The following is an 11,640-nucleotide window of genomic DNA, read 5'->3' as shown; positions in this document are numbered from 1 at the left end:
AAGTTATAAGACACTTGTTTTAATTTTTTTAAAAAATAAACTTTGTTAGAGTATATTTTCAATTCAATATTTAAAACTTTTGTTCACTATTTTTTGAACATATGTCATGAGTAGCGAACATCTTCGTGTACACAAACGACTTCCAAACCCAACTTTAATTTTTGCAAACCATTTATTTGAATTTTATTTAAAAATTATTCTTTTATTTCAATCTTCCTTTTTAATCTTTTCTTAATAAGTCAATCGTTTTGCATTGTCTTGGTCATATGGCAACAATAGCAATCATTTATAGACTATATCATTGATAGACTTACGTTAATCATACCCTAATACATCTGCCACAAGACAATTTAAAGATTGTATACTTAAGATGAATGGATGCAACACAAAATAAATGGTTGCAACTGTTCCACGTCCCATGCATTTAATCAGAAGGATTTTTTCTAAAGTCATCTTGTATTAGTGGGCTATAAATACTACTCATATAATAACTTTTAAAATGCACAAAAATAAGAAGTATATAAAAGAAAAAAAAAATGGCTTCCAAGAAGCACTTCTCAACAATAGTTGCTATTGTCTTTAGTCTTCTGCTTCTCTTCACTACCACTGTCACCTCAAAAAGGCATTTGCTTACATCTCCTAATGTTAATGGTATACTGTTTTCATCCCCCAACTCAAATTTCTAATTTCCAAATTTAAATCATATTTACCATATTTGCACCAACATATTCATTGTGTATAAATATATTGTTGATATTTATTTCATACATTTCATTTAAGTTCAAGAAAAAATTATACAGCCCATGTTTTTATTTAATACTCAAATCTGTTTTAGGTTTTTATTAGTTTAACAGTTCCTCATATTTTGGTCCTTCAATGAACATTCAAATTTGTTTCCAATGGATGACAAGAGTTGGGAAAAGTCCAAGAAAAGCGTAACGGAGATTTTTCTGACGAAAACTGCTTTTCGGGAAAGCCTTTTCCAACTCTGAAACACAAAGTAATGTTGGGAAATTTTTTACAAACATTTTGGACTCTACAGAAAAACGTCGAGGCCAAATTTTGTACATTAGAAAATTAATCGACCATTCGTTGATAGGTTTCGTTTAAAAACAAGTTATGATTCGTCCAAGTACTTTATAGTAATTAAATTCATATATTCTAGTGATCTTTACGTCTAAACCAATTATTCCGATTAAATTTATCCCATGTCTTGAGCTTGATTTGCTTTTTTGAACTCGAGAAGGAATAACAGATCAGGACAGAAAGAGAGCAGTAAAAGTAGTTCACATTCTTCTTTCAAATTATCTAGAGCCACACATTTGTTTTTAAGAATTAAGCTTAGATGAACACGATGCTCCTTCGATTTTTTTAATTTATTGCTTATTTTTTAGGAGTTGTTTTAAAAATCATGTCCATATGTTTGATAGTCTACATCAATCATTTCCGTAAAATTTTGACTAAAAATTCAAATGTTTAAGCATGAAGATTTGAATTACTTCCATCTCTAACAGAAGAATGTTGGTTAATTATGGTTGAAGTTATGCCCTTGTTATAAATAAAAAAAATTAAGAAAGAAGTATATAACATACAATAAATAACCTTAAGAACACAAAATTAATTTATTATGTTTTTTCTTCTTTTTTGTTAAGGACAACGATATGGAACTCAGGAAGCTTTGGAGAATCCATGGGACCCCGGCTCCTACGGTAGTCAATGGGGTGGTGGATGGGGAGGAGGAGGACCTCAAAAGCAAACATCTCAGCAAAAGGAGAAAGTTAAAACTTAGAGAAAAATATATGGACAATAATATATGAATATAGTGTCCTAAAGTGTAATATAAACTACAAGTATCTAAGGGCCTCTTTGAAATTTCTTTTCAAGTGCTTTAGAAGAAAAACTACTTTGAGGTATAAACCCTTGAAACGTCAGTTCAAACAGATTATCTAAAATGTGTTTAAGAATAATAAGTGCAAATGTAGTTTGTAAGTAATAGAATTAGTGGTTGATTTCTATGCTATTCGCTTTTGTTTAGGAGTTAGTGGTCTTGGCTTAATGTGATTGATCAAGGGAGAATTGTAATTAGGTTGGGACGAGTACTTGTGGTCTATGTATGTATATAGTTAGTGTGTTAGTGGTCTGTTTTTTATGTAATGTTTCCATTTCAATAAATATAGATGTGATCATATATCTTGATCCTTTATGTAATACTTTTCTCTTGTTTATATATTCGTTTCTTTGTTTGATGTTCTTTTTTTTTCTTTTTTTCTTTTTGTTATAAAATAATATGTTAGAAAGTTGCATGAAAAAGAGGGTTTTTTTTTATCTTCTTGATGTACAAAATATGTTAAATAAAATCTAAGAACGTTGTATTTATTTTTATAAATATTTTTTTTCATTTTTTTTATATTTAAAAATAAGTCACTTATTTTTATCTACTTGAATTTTCTTTTAAAATAATAAAATTTACATTACTTTTATATAACAAAATAATATAGCATGATAGATTTTATAAAATAGATAAATTTTGAATTTTGAATATCTCATAAAAAAATAACACTAAGAAATATGATATAATAAAAAAAAAACAATGTCAATAGTTGACCCTATTTATTTTAATTATATAGTGTAAAATGAAGATTAATATATATGTGAAAAAAATTAAAAATGGCTAAAATATAAAATGAGAATGGACCCAATTCCAAAATCTCTAAACATCAAAACACAGAACATCTCAGTATTGTAAAACAAATACGGTAATCTAGATGTCCAATCCAAACAAAAGCTCAGTTTCCATGTCAATTAATTAACCTTTTGTATTATTATTCTTTGAAAGAAAACATCGGACATGAGTATATCCAACGAAAAACTATCTACATATATTGTTAAAATGAGTATAATGTAACTCAATTAACATAATATTTAGGGATAGTTGCAAATTTAGCAATTAGATTCAAAATAATTAAGAATATAACAAAATTTTATCAAATTCTATCCATGATAGGAGTTTATCATCGATAGACCATGTTGCAAATATTGGTCTATCACTCTATCAATGATACAAGTTTATCAGCGATAGTTTTGCTATATTTACAAATTTTTTAAAATATTGCTATATCTTTAATTATTATTACTAAAATAGCCATCAATTACAATTACCCTAATATTTATGTTATTAATTTTGATTAATGGTTATGTACCATTGGGCTTCGCTCTAGCCCGTTTGGGGATTCCCATACGCACTATGATCTGCTTGTTTCCTTCTTTAAAGTCAGATATTCGATTCTCCCACTTTATGCTTTAATCCATATTTTAACATTAATACCCCTTGTGTCTATATCAATCCATGTTACACAAGAAAATATCAACGGGAAAAATTTAGCACCCTGTCTCTACTTGACAACGACTCTTGTATGTTTCTATATATATAATTTAATTATAGTCAATGCAAGTCCAAAAGAACATCAAGATGGGTCGTAGTAACCCTAAATTCAATCAAAACCTCACATGTATGGTCATGTCATGTCCACCAAAAATGTTAATAATAAATAAATCACAATAGTCTATTATCAATTATTATTGTCTCGTTTATTTTTGGGTGAAATAAATAGATATGAGATTACTGGTTGTCAGTGGTTCCCAAATATTCAAGTAACTATACATGGTGAGGCGAGACTATGGACAAAATCAAAGTGGTTTTCTTAACAAAGCCTTGTATGTGTAAGAGAGAGCTATCAAATCTTTGAGAATCTTTGTGAAAGTAAATATAAGGTTAGGCCAAAATAATTATAAAAAAAACATGTATTTGATGATCAACATTAAACCATAAAGAAATTTTAATGCTTAGTTGGCCTAACCTTTCTAGGGTTACATGCATGTCAAAGCATTAGTAAAAGTAATGCCCTCTTTCTTTACATTTTCTCAAAGAAAATTTTCTGTCCTCATGAGTTAATGTAATCTCATTTTAATATCGATCACTATAACCAAATAATTGGTACATGTGAATGTTTATTGTTGATAGCAAGCACAATTAAGTTTTTGGGGCACATGCTTTTTTATAACTTAACTAAAAGAATATGAATGTAAATATCACACCCATGCCCTGGGCTATTGCCTGTGCCTAAAATGAAAGGTACATTTGAATGGAGAGTGAAAAAGTTAGATTCAGCAAATTACGAAGTAACAAGAAAAAATCATCAGTTTATTTACATTTTAGTACGTGAATGTCACTGCTTAGGGCGATAGTAGAGACTCCCAATCTTTTTTTTTCACTGTCATACGAACAATTCGAAAAATGGATAGAAAAACATAACAAACACTATATTATATACATCTTTAGAGATGATTGTGCGATGTAGTCCTAACACAATGGTCATACCCTGTGGCGAAATTTCATTTTTCTCACCCAAAAAATAACTAACAGTGAGAAAAACTTGAAAACACAACATAGATAAAAAATGGGATAAAGATGTTATCGCGATTGAGTATACACATGGTCTGCTCCAATGTGATACGTTAAAAAATAAAAGGCAATAGTGTGTTATGATCCAAATAGCAAAATCATATATTATATTTCATGCATTTATTGATGTAAATTTAATTATTTTAATTTTTTTTAATACAACAACGGTATGAATGAAGAATCGAACTAAAACGACGCTTTTCTTTCAAACAGACTCCTCTCTAATGAAGGCACTTTTTCTCAATCCCATCTGATGGCAGACAGAATACATAGTGGGGCGTAACTGAGGGTCAGCCTGCACACAAGATATTGCTATACTCACAAGTGAACTCAATTCACTTAAAAGCTTCCCTCTTCGAGGGTATGCAAGCCGAGAATCCAACAATTCTTTCATCTCAATACCCTTTTGAGGGGAACTTTGTAAAGATAGAAGGGCTTCTCCTGGATGTCTTCCCATCAATACTTCCAAACTCACCACTCCAAAGCTATAAACGTCACACTTTTCTGTCACTTTGTTTGTGTACGCGAGCTCTGCAATTTTTAATTAATACAAGAAATTTGTGGCATTAATAGTGGTACAAAAATTGGCTTTTAATGTTGGTAAAAAACTAACGTAGGTTATAATGATAAGAAGACAAACATGTGACCAACATGACAAAAATTAAGTAGAGTTATTTAATATTGATTCATGAGTTGATGCACAAAAACCCCCTCAGAGAAGTGTATATATTTTCACAATTTATGATTAAAGGGAATGTTAATAGATTTTTTTATCATTTAAAAAATCAACGGTAAACTAACGGAAAGAGCTAATTTATCGAAGGTGCCATCAGTACTATTCTAAAAAATAGGGAGGAAGTAACAATGAATCGAAGTCCAAAATACTAAGACTAAATTAAAATGGTATTTCCTGTCCAAGTACTTTAGACATAGCAGGGGTTTATCACAATCTATACAAGTAAAAGTAGAAGGGAGTAGGAAGTTTTTTTTATAGACAAAAGATAAATTCATATGTTCTAAGGAAATCATAAGAAAAGCATAGTAACTAAAATGAAATTATACTAACCTGGTGCCATGTAGCCATGAGTGCCAACAACACCAGTGGAATGCGAAGCATCAAACTTCAAAAACCTTGCAGTTCCAAAATCCGCCACATGAGCTTCAAAATCCACATCCAGCAAAACATTCTTCGAGGTCACGTCACGGTGGACGATCGCTGGAACACAGTCATGATGCAAATAACACAAAGCCTCAGCCACACCCTTCACTATCTCAACTCTCTTCACCCAATCAACCTCTTTTGCGTTCTCTTCACTTCTCAAAACTTCCCATAAGCACCCTCTTTCGATGAAATCGTATACCAAAAACGTGTGTTCGCCTCTCGAGCAAAATCCATAAAGCTTAACTATGTTTCGATGACGGATCTCGGTTAGTGTCGCTACTTCGCTTTTGAAACTCTTCAAGTTCTCCATCCCCATATCACTGTCCCAAAAGTTGAGCTTCTTCACCGCAAATACATCACCACTTGACATTTCGACTTTGTAAACTTTTCCTGACCCTCCTGCTCCGATGCAGTATTTGTCATCGAAATGCTCCGCTGCTTCGATTATGTCATCATATACTATCTTCCCGTCGTACTCCCACAAGTTTTCAAATGGTGATTTTGGTCCCCTTTTTGGGTTTGATCGTTTCGTATCTTTATCTCGTCGGAACCATGAAATGACCCCGAATAGTATTAGAGAGAATACTAATGTACTTACTATAGTTGGAACAAGAATAATCACCAGATTCTGCCATCTGATATGATATATAAACAAAAGATTAAATATGCCATCCAAAATGTGCGATATGATATATAGTTAAGCATTTTTCTACATAAGAAAAAAATCATGACAAATATACGAGCAAAGAAACACATCAATATACATTAGTGTAACGAGACACTTGGTTGAAACTCAACTCTCAAAGTAGATCTTTTTACTGAAGAAAAAAACTCAAAGTAGAAATAAACTGGTTTAGGTATGAAAGTTGATAATAAAAGTGCTACTGTAAAAATGTAGTGAAAGTCTACCACAACACGTTAACCAGACTATCGTAATACCCTAATCAATAATATTAGATTTCATTTCAAAACCATTAACAATAAGAAAAGTAGTTCATCTATTTTATGGATAAATCTTTCACTCTTTTTCATACAAAAAAAATGTTAAATGTTAAAGAATCTGTCCAAGCTTACAGATTTTAACAAAAGTATGATCTTTGCAAATTTTTATCTTGGTTAATGCACAAATTAAAATAAACTATATTTAGTAAATATCTCAAAAAACTTATCAATTGACTAACCGAAATTCAACTCTAATTTAATGTTTTTTTCATACTCAATTGAATGCTAGAACAAATATTTCAATAATTTGGACTATATCAATTATCTACTGCCTAGTTAATACGAATACATAAACATATTATTATTTTACTAGTTAAAGTTTAATGCTTATTATAAACATTTTGGTTCATTTTTTCTATATTTGAAATCGTGTGAGTGATTATTATTTATATTAATGTAGTTATTATTATTTAATTTAAGAAAAGGAAAAAGAAAAAATATCAAACATTTGAGTTTAGGGATGAGTTTAGTACCTTTTATTTTTGGATTCTGCCATGGAAACATAACATTTTTGCATGCCCTCAATATTTCCACATAAATCTGTGTTGTTAACAAAATCTTGTAGCTGAGCTTTGTCAAAGGCACCACCAGAAGGAAGAGATCCACTTAAATTGTTGAATGAAAGATTTATACTCACTAATCCCATCATATCCTTTAAGGAATTAGGGATTTCACCAGAAAGATGATTATGAGACAAACTCAATCTCTCTAAATGCATCAACTTCCCAAGTGATGAAGGAATTTCCCCAACCAACGAATTGTTACTCAAATCCAACAAATCATGCAAGGATAAGATATTCCCTATCTCATATGGGATCGAACCATTCAACCGGTTCGTACTCAAGCTTAGATTTCGAAGCCTTGAGCAATCTCCAATTTGCTTAGGGATCGAACCTTCAATCTTGTTCATCGACAGATCGAGCGATTCGAGATTCGAAAGGTTACCGATATCCAGTGGTATGTTTCCAGATAGTTGGCGGTTCCCTTGCAACTGTAGAGACGATAACGACGATAAATCTCCGATATTCTCCGGTATCAGTCCAGAGAAATTGTTGAAGGAGAGATCAAGGGCTTCTAAATTCTTTAATTGAGTAATTTCTTTTGGAATTTCACCAGTAACCATGTTGGTGGCGATGCTCAACTTGGTCAAACTCTTGCATTTCCCCCAATTTGGAGAGAGGTTTCCAGTCAGTTTATTGTCACTCAAGTCAATGTAAGTTAAATTTGGATAAACACCAAAAGCTTCATCCAGATTACCTGTTAATTGATTGTGTTCTAAGCGAAGCCTACGCAACTCTGAGCAATTTTTGAAGCTAGGAATCGGACCTGTAAAATTTGAACCAACCATGAATACATAAATTAATTAAATAAATGAGACCCCGATTGCTAAACCTTTCAATTTTTTCTACTTTTTAAATTTTTGTTCATTAAAAACAAAAACCATATAGGTTTGATAATGGATTTTGTTTGGTGTTTTCAAAACAAAATGTATCTTTTAAATTTTTTTTCTTTTTTTTTCATTTTCAATTTTCCTTCCTTGTTTTAAAATCAAGTTAACTTCTTGTTTAGAAAACAAAAAAAAAAAAAAAAAATCTGTTACTAAACACACTTTTTTATTAAAAAGAAAATTAGTTTTTCAAAAACAAAAAACAGGGTTTCGTAACAAACATGAATAATAGAAAATCTTTTTATGTGTTTTTGGTATATACTACAAGTAGAAAATCTTAAACTTAAAACAGATATAGTACATACCTGTCAATTATATATCCTTAAGCTATGTTCATTTTAGCAAACTAGCATATATGTTTGTTAAACTTGAAACTAAGAAAAATAGTTTTTCTTTTCTAAATGCTCAATGTTTTTGTTTCTTATTTCTTGTTTATATCCTTTCAGGTTCTTTCTAAATGTTTTTGTTTCTTATTTCTTGTTTATATCCTTTCAGGTTCTTTCTAAATAACGAGAAACAAAAAAACGAAATAATTACCGAACACCACTTTCAATAACTTTAAAAAGTATTTCTTAAAACCAAGAACATTGCCAAACTGATACTAAATTTCACTCTTATACACAAAAAAAATCGAAAATAGTACCTGTAAAAGAGTTGGTAAATGCAGCGAAGTTAACAAGCTGGCCATGGGTGCACAAACCTGGGGGCAAAGGACCCGTAAAGTTGTTCTCAAAAATATGAACATCGACCAAAGGTGAAGAAATTCCCAAGTCTTGAGGCAATGGCCCACTTAACTTGTTACCAAACAGCCTTAGATCAAATAATTTTGTCAATTTTCCAATACCTTCAGGAATTTCACCACTGAAATTACCATTACCATTGAGACGAAGTACAGTTAAATTTCTCAAGTTTCCTATAGCTTTAGGAATTAGGCCGTAGAATTTACAGTCATCGAAAGCTATGATGCTTAGAGACTTCATATTTCCTATCTCCTCGGTAAGCTCCCCTCCAATCTGAGTATGGTGGAAGTTAGAATTTTATGTCAGATGGAGCATAAATTCATACGTAGAGAATAAAAATTTTAGGGAAATTCTAGGAGGTGACAATTTGAGTTTAGGGATTTACACAAACACTTTTTCCATTTAGTAGATATGACAAAAAAGCAAGTACAACTCTGAGGGAGTATACATGGAGAGATAACGAAATTTAGAACTTTATTTTCTCAGCTCTCATTACAGATATTTTACTTACCATGGTGCTTTGCATAATGAACTTCTCCATACTTCTCAGGCCAAATTTTGAATTTTCAGTTGGAAAGAAGCTCGGATGCAAGCCTCCGGTGATGTAATTATTGGAGACGTCAAGATGGTAGAGGTGAGTGAGATTAGCAAGAGAAGAAGGGAGAGTACCAGTGAGGGAGTTCGTGGAGAGATCAAGAAATTCGAGCTTATTGAGAAGTCCAAGGGAGGGTGGAATGGATCCATTAAAATTATTCGAGTTGAGATTCAAGCAAAGAAGGTTGGGAAATGAAGAGAAGCTGAAGGTTTGAAGAGTACCATTCAAAGCAGTGTTTATCAAATTGATATGTGTGACACTGCTTGCACTGTTGCAAGTAATTCCCGTCCATTGACATGGATTTGAAGCTTTGGAGGAGGAGCTTGATGAGTTTGATGGAAGAATCTCCCATGTGTCTAGAATTGATTGCTTTCCCAAACTTGCTTTCCATTTCAACAGAGCCTCAGTTTCAATGTTAATGGCACTTGTTTTACAAAGGATTGTTAAGAAAAGAAGCAAAACAACTGATTTTGGCACAAGTGGAAGTGGAATTATTGAGTGTTTAATTTGGTTGGTCATAATGGAGAGTTTGGTGTTTGGATAAGATATTTGCTCTATTACATATATCATATGTATATATTATATATTAACTACGAATAGGGTTTGTTCTAGCTGACAAATAACTATACTTTTCTCTACTTGTTTCAATGGGAATTAAAAGTGAAATTTAATATACTTCAAAATTATGGTGTCCTACTTTGACTACTCACTTTCTTTATACCATGTATATACTTAGAAGTTATTTCACTTTCAGATTGAATAATTAATTGTGTGCAGCATAATTTTTAAAAAAAAAAACTAGTAAGTATAGCAAAATGTATCATTATATTTGTAGAATCCTATAAATGGTAGATCGATCGACTCCAAAAATTGAATTCAATTGTGTTATGTCTACTGTAATAACATATATTTATTGGGTTTGATTTACTATGGATGGAGACTTGGTAGTCTTTGAAGTTTCAACATTTGGTAGGATCCTTCTACTTTTAAACATTTTAATTTCAATTGTGTACTCTCTTTTATAACAATAATTAAACATTAATTGAAAAGAAAGCATGTAAACAATCATATAGTAAAGTAGTCGTAGTAATTTATTGTGAATGGAAGACTTTGGTCTGTTTGAAGTTTCAAGCTGAGTAACGGAATTTGCACCAAAATCAAATATTGAATTTTGGAATAATTCATCATTCATGTGTATTTGACTGCTGATTTATGCCAAAAATCATGGGCTGCTACCTTGATTAATCAACCTTGAGAGAGATTGATTGATTATTCTTGGAGATTGCTGCAAAACCATGATTTGCTTGTTGATTATTAGTCAAATGCCAGTTGTTAATCAACACTCAGAACTACTTTTCTCTACTTGTTCAATGGAATCAAAGGTCAAGTTTTTAATATATATGTTTTAAAATATGATAGATGTCCTACTTTGAATATTCATTTACTTCATACTATGTGTATATACTTAAGTTCATTGCAGTGGGGTAAGACTTTATCTCTAATAATTATGAATCGTCGAGCATAATTGTAAATATAAAAAAATATATTATTAATGATCGATAGTGTTGTTACTGATAGATTGATAGATTCATATGACTTTGAAGGATGAGTATGTTGATTTTCCATCTACTCTTTGGAATTTGATTTCTTATGGACGGAGTCGTGATTCATTGGGTTTTGAAAAGTGGTTTTTGAAGTTTCAACTTCACAACTACTTTTCTCTTACTTTTTCAATGGAATTAAAAAGGTGTAAATTTCAATACATCTCCAAAACGATAATGTGTATACTTTGAATATTCATCTTCCATGAGTATACCTCTACTCCTACAACTCAAAGCAGGACAAAAAAAATGAGGAAAAGGTGTTGTTTACTAAAAAGAGCAAAATTATAATAGAATAAATAACAAGTGCAAATTAAAATAAAACATTTTTCCATATGAAATTTTTAAAAAAGAAAACTTGGAGTTATGGTTTTTATTTCTCAAAATAAATTTAGGGTTTAGGGTTTTGAATTTGTAAATTTTTTTATTGTGCTATATCTACTCGTACTTTCAAAAGTGATTGTTTATATATTTATTGGGTTTTGTTTACTGTGGAAGTAGACGTGCCCTTCGAAGTTTCAACCTGAGAACGACTTGTCTCTACCTTTTCAATGGAATTACAGGTGTAACTTTGAATTTCAAAATGATGTTTTCCCACCTTGAAAATTCATTTCTATGTTACGTGTAGACT

General features: G+C 31.1%; 1 protein-coding gene and 1 long non-coding RNA gene across 2 annotated transcripts; one reads left to right on the top strand and one right to left on the bottom strand.

Moving 5' to 3' along the window:
• Positions 1-480: 480 nt before the first annotated feature.
• Positions 481-2,208, top strand: LOC101217130. The gene is made up of 2 exons (XR_180816.3): positions 481-651; positions 1,653-2,208. It is a non-coding gene; the product is annotated as an uncharacterized LOC101217130 (long non-coding RNA).
• A 2,344-nt stretch (positions 2,209-4,552) lies between these two features.
• Positions 4,553-9,963, bottom strand: LOC101213833 (MDIS1-interacting receptor like kinase 2). Its single transcript, XM_004143678.3, has 5 exons — positions 9,325-9,963; positions 8,717-9,086; positions 7,100-7,952; positions 5,529-6,259; positions 4,553-4,993 (listed from the first exon to the last, which is right to left on the bottom strand). Exons 1-5 carry the CDS (start codon positions 9,925-9,927, stop codon positions 4,668-4,670), a joined length of 2,883 nt encoding a protein of 960 aa, XP_004143726.3. The 5' UTR covers positions 9,928-9,963; the 3' UTR covers positions 4,553-4,667.
• Between the last annotated feature and the right edge of the window lie 1,677 nt (positions 9,964-11,640).

This window comes from Cucumis sativus, chromosome 5 (genome assembly GCF_000004075.3).
Source record: "Cucumis sativus cultivar 9930 chromosome 5, Cucumber_9930_V3, whole genome shotgun sequence".
NCBI classification, from domain to species: domain Eukaryota; kingdom Viridiplantae; phylum Streptophyta; class Magnoliopsida; order Cucurbitales; family Cucurbitaceae; genus Cucumis; species Cucumis sativus.
Note: the sequence above shows the minus strand (reverse complement) of the source record. Positions and strands in the feature narration are given on the sequence as shown.